General features: G+C 33.0%; 1 protein-coding gene across 1 annotated transcript; it reads right to left on the bottom strand.

Annotated features, from left to right (window-relative positions):
* Positions 1-696: 696 nt before the first annotated feature.
* On the bottom strand, positions 697-8,231 carry LOC118185666 (uncharacterized). Its single transcript, XM_035355557.2, has 3 exons — positions 8,110-8,231; positions 2,249-2,580; positions 697-783 (listed from the first exon to the last, which is right to left on the bottom strand). Exons 1-2 carry the CDS (start codon positions 8,122-8,124, stop codon positions 2,281-2,283), a joined length of 315 nt encoding a protein of 104 aa, XP_035211448.1. The 5' UTR covers positions 8,125-8,231; the 3' UTR covers positions 697-783; positions 2,249-2,280.
* Positions 8,232-9,119: the final 888 nt, after the last annotated feature.

The raw sequence follows: 9,119 nt of genomic DNA, 5'->3' as shown, positions 1-9,119 counted from the left end.
TGAAAAGATGATCCAATGATGAGGAAATACATTAATTTACTTCAGTGAGGAATTCAAAATGAGCGTAGTAAAATGTGCTTTCTGTCCATGCTCTGATCAAATTTCGTGCTTATAAAAAATTAAATCAAAGTCTAGTTTGTGTGCTAACAGTAGCTGAAACTTTCACTGCTTTTAGCTTGTCTGCTTTAAACTGTGATTAATTAATGCTAAATTTTTTATTTAATGATTACGTGTTTGCACTGCTGAAGTTGCATTTATCAATTTGCATTTTATTAGATATCCAGAAAGTATTTTGTAAGAAAGTTAAAGCTATTAAGTTTTAAGACAAGGAATAACGAAATTTTTAAAGTTAATGTACAGTTATTATATAAAGATTAATGTAAGAGTTACATTGAGCTCAAAATTTTTTATTTGATACATATATGAAACGTTTTGCCTGCCCAAAAATATCTTAGCCTAGCAACTAAATAATTTATCCTATGACTATTTAATTCCATTAATTGAAATTGTATTTCAAAATAACAAACAAGATACAGAAATGAAAATAGCAGGTGCAGTTTTCCGACTGAGATTCGTATTCCTGTTTATTTTAATGTAATCGTGGAAAATGAAATCTGGTACACAGATTTTTTTGAGATAAGCTAACTAGTAGTAATCTGAAACATTAACTCATAACTCAAGAAACAACACAATAAGAATGCTCTGAAAATTTTTTATTACTATTTTTGTCGCAGTCACACATCTTCCTGAGATTTCTTCATTTAGACACATCTCTTTCATGACCTGAAAATAGTATTAATAACAGTCATTGAACATGATCGAATATGAATTTCAAAAATATAAGAGTTCGTCCAGGATATTTAGTTAAAAGTGTTTTTTAGTGTTCAAAATTTTATATATAAATATACTATCTTTTTCATCAATTTGTAAGAATGGTTAAGCAATATACATAATTTCCAATCAAAGAAAGTTATTAAATTTAAACTCACTTATAGTAAGTATAGTTTCTTCTCATTATTTGAAATTCATTTAAAAAAATTATGATAATTTTTCAGCAAATGTTAATTTTGTCAAGAGAATATATATAATTTATGCATAAATGATTTAAAAATTGCATCTTTCTTTAACCAAATCTTAAAAATCACATTCACATATTTCACAAAATTACTTCATTTAGTTAAGTTATAAGGTATTTCTCCCGCTTTCTTAGCATGCCTTCGTGGTGCAGTGGTCAGCGGGTATTCGAAAGGTCCATGGTTCGAGTCCCAGCGAGGGCATTACTCATTTCTAATCTCCTGCTTCCAAAAAATACGAATGTCTCTACAAGTGGCGCCGGACCTAAATAAGGTGGTGGATGATAATTTTCCACCGCTTTCTGAGCATGCCTTCATAGTGTAGTGATCAGCACGCTCAGCGCGTATTCGAGAGGTCCGTGTTTCGCGTTCTGGAGAGTTCACTGCTCATTTTTCATCTCTTCTGCTTCAAAATAACATAATAGCTCTACAAAGTGATACGTAAAAAACTTTATTAGCGTGAAACACAATCTTGTAATAGAGAAATAATAAATTTGTGAGAAAAAAATCATTTAGATGTGAAATTCTAAAAGTACCGATTATTTTGCTCTTAAGAATATTCTGCTTATGTGATTAATGTTTTTCATCTAAAATGAGAGAGCATTTTCGAATATTGAAGATAAATATTAGCTTAATTCTGCTACTAGGAATAAAGCAACAGGTAATGTACAAAAAAATAATCCAAATATTTTCTATTGTAAGCGGGTAAATTCAAGACACAGGAATGCAAATTTAACAATTAAATAATGTGATTATTTAAAAGTCCAACTGCTGTTGCGCAAAACTTGCATATAATTTCTGTTTGCAAAATATTAATAGGTATTACGTATTTATAGGTACCTTAAAATTTAATTAAATTGATATCTTTAATTATGCATGCAATAGATTCATGAATACATGCATAACAGCAAGTGGACAGGGATTGATATTGAATATTCTAATAGCATTCCAAACGCAAATATTTTTGTGCTTAAAATTAGGTTAAGGTAATTAATAGAAATAATAGCAGAAAAGAAATATGCATGTATTATATTGCTCTAAATTCCGTATTTAAAGATCTGATTCTACTGATTAGCATCTACTGATCTATGTATTAAAATTGAAGCTCATGATTAAATTTTGAAACTAAAATATTTTTAATGTTATTAAAATTCTATGAACTGTAATATGCATACCATGCTTATGCTCGTTGAAAAATTTATTATTTCTAGAAATATCCACCATAACCGTATCCGCCATAACCGAGGCTACCTCCATATCCACTACCATAGCCACCGTATCCACCTAGTCCATAACCTCCATAGCCACCTCCATAACCGCCGTATCCACCTAAACCATAATCTCCATAACTGCCATATCCTAGGCCATAGCCTCCATATGCATGTCCTTGGGCTTTTCTGAAGTATCTGGTACTAATTCCATGTCCATGTCCATGTTTGCTGTAATGTGGAATAACATCAACGTAGGAGCTGTAGGCAACTGCTGCCAACACTAAGATAAGGTAAACCTGATAAAAAATTAAAAGACATCATTATAAATTTAAATTACAATAATAAGTTATATATTAGATGAGAAAAGTTTAATATTTTTGTATGCGCTTGTGTAAAGAATGTGGTAGAGAAAAGACACACAAAAATTTCCTTCAGTTTAGCAGCAGATGAGTTCAGTTGGTGCTGGTACTAATATTTTCTGAGGTAACATCATTACGCAGAGAGCTAGTTTAAAAAGGTTGCATTATACGAGTAGTAACAGGTGGAAACGAAATACTGATATTTAAAAGCGAGTCGTCCTATCGTATGGCAAGGAATAGAGCGCATTAATTATTGAGCATTATTTTTTGCTGTACGATAGAACCACTCACTTTTACATACCAAAATTTCGTTTCCAACCTATTATTATTTATTAAATCTTTATTTTACTTTGTTGACCTATGTGATCCGTTCTGAACAACTTATAATTGCTCTCTCTTGTTTATAGCCCAGTTTAAGTAACAGCATCATTGTTCTCTCCCTATATAAATTTCGTGAGATTTCATTGAAACTTTAAACGCAAATGCTAACGACAAATGAATTGTGAATAAAATTCGAAATAAACTTGCACCTGATCTATCGAATACATTCGAAAAATTGGTTTAAGGACTAGTCTTTGACGTCTTGTGAAAGCATTAAAAGCATATAATGATTTTTTTTTCAATTTTTCCATATGTCTATGGATGTTTTTGGGAATACAACAAAACTGGTATTCTAGTTAGCGTTCTATTTACAGCTAAGGCTTTATTTAGTCAACAATCGATGCTAAGGCGAAACATTATCGGATTTAGAGACAAAAAACGATGGTTTTGAGGCGTGAATATTGCTGTAAATGGAATCTTACTTTCTCGGACGATGGAACTTCAGATGGCTAGTAGCGAGACGAGAGCTTCAGTCCATGTAATTGAATGCAATCCGCAAAATAAAACGTTGTGTATATCAGAGCCTTATGAAGCGAACGAAAATTTGTATAAAGAGCAAACGACGAGCATTTAAATCTTGAATATAAGCCAGCATACCTGCATTTTACAGCTGTCACTTTTTTGAGGATAGCATCATTTTCAATGCCACATTCTGTAAAACGTCATAATCACTCATTATTAATTTCTGATCTACGACTACTTTTTTTCCAAAACACATGTAAGAAAAATGTTAAAGCAGCTCATGATTTACAGTGTATTTTCATAGTACTATCAAATGGACAACATTCTTCGTGTAAATGCAGTAACGCATTTACACAAAAATGCTCTTTAAAACGTATATGTTTGAACTAATACTTTGTCCTTTATATAGAAATTATTTTTTAAAAAAACCTCCTTTATAATTGAAGCAATTTAGAAATTCCATGAAAAGATGGATGATAGAAAGCACGATAAATAATTTTAAAGTAAAAAATGCCTTTAAGAGCTTTTAAAAATGAATTGCTTTTCAGTTTGTAATAAATAATTTTCAAAGTCATCCTTAGCATAATATAATATTAAAATTTACGTAAAATTGCGTTGAAAGCAAGTATAGTTCATTCCAGGTATTCCTATTAATCATTCACCAGGCATTTCTTTCTATATTGTTTTATTTCATGCTGATATTATTATGTTTATCCGAAATTTATTTTTATAAGGAAAAGATTTATGTAATTCATTAAATTAAATTATATACAAATCATTCTTTGTAAAATTTAATCATATATAAAGAATGAAAGAAGTAACGAAAAATAAAGCTAGGTAAAAATTAAATATAGTGTTATTTATATTTCGGATAAATTATTTTCGCTCTATTTAGCGGGAACAATTTCCTGTACACTCACTGTATTAATAATTTTTAAACAAATCTCGTATTATACTGCTGAAAAATTTTAAAATACATTTAAATGCATTATTTTAGTCATTAAATAAATGTTAGCTATATTCATACAATTTAATGCAAATTAACGTTATGAAAGTTTACGTGAAATGAAATAGAAGTCCAAACTCTCTTCGGAGTTGGCTCTGGCAACTATTGTTCTATGTCATATGGACAAGACAACAACAACGTGAAATGAAATTTGCATTTTAAAGATCAAGTACTTAACATCGGTATGGGAAATGAACAGTCGCAGCAAGGATGATTTCAGTCGTAAAAGGTCATGTTGCAATTGTACTTTGCTGCTAGTTCAGCGTCCTCTTGACTAAGGATTCAAGATAGAGCACAAAATTCTTATTTGAATGGAAGTGCGTTTCAAATTTAGTACACTACTCACCATTTCCTCTACAGTGTACTGTAATGAACTGAATTTACTTCAGATGTATAGTTATCTAATTCTCTCCTTATTTTAATTTTAATGCTGCAAGCTCATCTAATAAAAATCTCAAAATGTAAATATAAATGAATGAACGTAATAAAATCAAAATCACAGCTTATAAATATAAATAAATGAACGTAATAAAATCAAAATCACAGCTTATAAATATAAATAAATGAACTTAGCAAAATGAAGATTAAAGTAAAATTACAGGAATCATAAATAAAAGATATGTATTTTCAGAACTTTAAATTGAGAAAGAGAAATTATCATCCGATTCGATGATAAACAAATAGAAAAACAGACCAAAATCTAATAACTTAAGATATCAGACATTTATTGGGCCATCATAAGGCTGAAACACTTAATGAGAATTATGAATATATAGAAATGAAATTAAGCAACTTGATTACAATACGGTTCAGCCTCATTTTAACTTGCTTAATCTGACGAAGAGATTCTCAGCCGTAACATCTATCTGGCATTTCTTCTCAGCAGTACAGCAAACATTATTCTAGAATTTCTCTTTCTCTTTTTAGCATTTCATTTCTGAGAAAACAATTTGGAATATGGCTATGGGTAACATCTGTTTTCATAAGCAGGAAACAACTTTTATGTTTTGTAATTGTATGTTTTTCTACATTTGCCGTGTGGTTTTAAATCCCACATAACTTTTCATAGTCAGATAGAGAATTTGCAGCGCATATGAGGAAAGAATAAACAGAATTAAGATCTAAACAATTCAAATAAAATAAAACCTATAGCATAATGATGTATTTAAGTTTTATCTACACTGGTGTGCAAAAATTAAGGACGAGACGGTTTTTTCAATATAACTTTGTACAAAAGCTTTCCAAATCAACACATTTAATACTGTAAGATCCCCAATATGTAAGGACATGAGTAATGTAAGCAACACTTACTAAAAGAGAAATCAGAGGGATAAAAAGAAGTTTTATTGAAAAAGTAGCATGGAGCGCAATGCGACTGAAGGCCGAAACATCCCTGTGATGGGTGTCCAGCAAGAAACATCCGGTCTTTAATAGGGGATATGATCTCGCCTGACTGCTAGGCAGGTTTCACAGCGTCTGCCCATGCTGAGAATGAGAGTGTCAATGAGTTGTTGAGGCATTGCTGCCCATTCGTCTTGCAGCGCCAATCGAAGCTCCGGAATCGTTACTGGTGGTAAGGTACGAGCTACCAAGCGTCTGCCTAGAAAATCCCATACATGCTCGATGGGATTGAGATCCGGTGATCGTGCCAGCCAATCCATACGTTCAATATCCTCACTCTCTAAGAGCTGTTCGGCAGCTACTGTGCGATGACATGGTGCATTTTCGTCCACGAAAAGGAACTGCGGACCCATAGTGCATCTAAAAAGACGCACATATGGAAGAAGAACCTCGTTACAATAACGGGTCCCGTTGACTGAACCTGCGTCGAAGATGTGACGGTCTGTACGACTACCAAGCATGATGCCTCCCCAAACGAGAACACCGCCACCTCCATACCTGTCCCTTTCAATGATGTTCGAGGGATGATTGCGGCTTCCCCGCTCTCTCCAGATGAGTATGCGATGAGAATCGCTACTCAGACAGAATCTGCTCTCATCTGTAAAGAGTGCTCGTCCCCATTCATTGTCTCTCCGATTCCGGTGTTCCCGGCACCACAGAGAACGCCTTCTCCGATGGGCAGGCGTTAGAGGTACACACCGTACAGGGCGTCGTGCAAACAGACCACCACCATGCAGTCTTCTGGCCACGGTAAAACGCGATATCGGTCGTCCAGTCGCCTGTGTCTAGCGATTTCTCCCGCTGTCTGCCGCCTGTTTTTTCTGGCCTGTAAGGCAATATACCGGTCATCTGCGGGTGTGGTTCCTCGTGGACGACCACTGCTAAACCCCCGGATAGCTGTTCCTGTAGTTTGAAATTGTCTCCAAAGTCGTGAAACGATGCTGTGAGCCATTCCCAACTCTGCAGCCACACCTGTCACACTGCGGCCTTCCTCCAACTTCCCAATGATTCTACCTCGGGTAAAAGCATCCAGATGTCGTCTAACAGATTGATTATTCGCCATTTCTTGCTGAGGCAGCAACTCGGTGTGATTTTAACTGCTATACGGCGTACAATCTCTTTGCCAGAAATACTGATCTTACACCGACAACATGCTTTATACTACTCAGACACTCCTCCATTACGTCTACCTGCATATCTGCGCATGTGCTACCGTACATTACCTTACTTAATCTCCTGATTGGTCTTTCTGTCCGTTCTGCCTCTTCGTTCAGCTGATATGCTAAATTTTCGACTTCGTCCTTAATTTTTGCGCACCAGTGTATATTGATTACACAGGACGTAACTCAAATTTTCTGGCAAATTGAGAAAATATCAAATATTTAGAAGAAAAAACCTCAGAATTTTAAATATGAATTTGATCTTCAATAATGAAAGAAAAATCTTAAGTTTTTTACCTGTAATTCACAAAGTGTCGTAAGTATAGTGTGTGTATGTGATTATGGCAAAGCCTCGAGGGCTATCTGCCTAAAGGGAGGGATGCCTTTCGTGGAGGACTTTATAAGGGAAACTGGCTCGTATACACGTTACACATGGGGAAAACCACGAAAACGCCCATGCAGCCAGCCCGTTCGCGGGATTCGAACCTCGGACCGAACTACCAGTGTTCAGCGACTTTACCGCTCGGCCGCTGGCGGGCCCTTGTCGTAAGTATAAATAAATAAATAAATAAAAATAAAAACTGCTTCTATTAATTTTAAATTTTAAATTTTGGTGTGATTAAGGACTTCCTAGTAGTATCCTTGTATATTTTTAAGCAGATATTTATTAGCTCAAATTTTCACATATTAGGGCTATTTCTTAGATGGAAATAAAAATTTTCTAAATATCTAACAATTTAAGAAATTGTACCAAATATTCTAAAATACATTTCGTTTTTAGTAAGTAAGTTAAAATACGTATTACCATAAACTATTAATTCAAGACTGTCTGAACACATAAATAGTTGCTAATAAAATAATTAATAATATTTATTTTAGATAGAACTTAATTTAGTTACAGAAGATAGATATGTATAATAGAAGCTATAATTTAAAACCTGAGAAATATAAAACTTATTCTATTAATTAAAACTCTAAATAAAAATATGTTGTTTTTCTGCTTTCGTTTTAGTAAAGTCGGGGCATAATAACAAGCATATAAAGTATTAATCTTACCACGGCCTTCATCATAATGAAATATTTTTTTATTGTTTACACTCTTAGTTCCAGCTATAATAAGCTGCCATTCGAGGGAACCGTTTATATACAATGGTTAGGTTTCGCTTCACGAAGCACATGCGTCGCTTTCAAGAGGCTCATTGCAATGAAAAAAATTTGACACTATTTTACTTTATTAACTTTTTCATTCAGTTTCAGTGTCAAATGTTGCAATGGTCACTTTTATTCTTTTTAAGATTAATCTTACACCCACTATTTTTTTAAATAATGTAGGTTGAATTTATTTCGTTTCCATACCAATTTTACTTTCTCTTTTTTAAAGAAATATTTAACTATAGTTTCAATAGCCATATGGGAAAGCAAAATATATTTTCAACGTATACACATGGGCTAAAAATGAATAAATACAAAATAACTAATTCTATTTAAATTTTTTAATTTGGCTGTTATTTTTCTTTTTTTCTTTTTTTTTTTTTTTTTTTTTTCTTTATGATTTTGAAGTTGTAATCTTACTTCACTAAAAATTGTAAAATACAGAAAATCCTAAAAGTACCAAGACAAGTACCAGTACAGTTAAAGACCAAGTACAGTTAAAAACGGTTGCAATAATTTACATTTAATATTACAGTTTCTAAGCAAAAACAAAAAATTCGGTCAGTGATAGGAAGACAGATGTTTCGGTGCACAAATCTTAGGTGCACAGACTGACTTAATTCAAGTTAAGTTTCAAATGTAAACAAATGGCAGCTTCATTAGGCTTATCAAGACTTACACAATGTTTAAATTGCTGATAATTCTACAACTACTGTATGCAGATTAATGAAAGGCATAGAAAACCTAAACCGGAATACAAGAATTACATAATTCAATCACTCTTCATGCAAAAAATATACAATTTACCAACATATAAGAATAAAATTTTGAGCTCAGTGAGACGGGTAATAGAGAGGGTATGCACATACATCCATTTTAAAGCTATTTTACAATCCATTACAATCTATTGCATG

Source organism: Stegodyphus dumicola, chromosome 6 (genome assembly GCF_044657685.1).
Source record: "Stegodyphus dumicola isolate Sdum_Otavi_A_Nest chromosome 6, ASM4465768v1".
In the NCBI taxonomy this organism is placed as follows: Eukaryota; Metazoa; Arthropoda; class Arachnida; order Araneae; family Eresidae; genus Stegodyphus; species Stegodyphus dumicola.
Note: the sequence above shows the minus strand (reverse complement) of the source record. Positions and strands in the feature narration are given on the sequence as shown.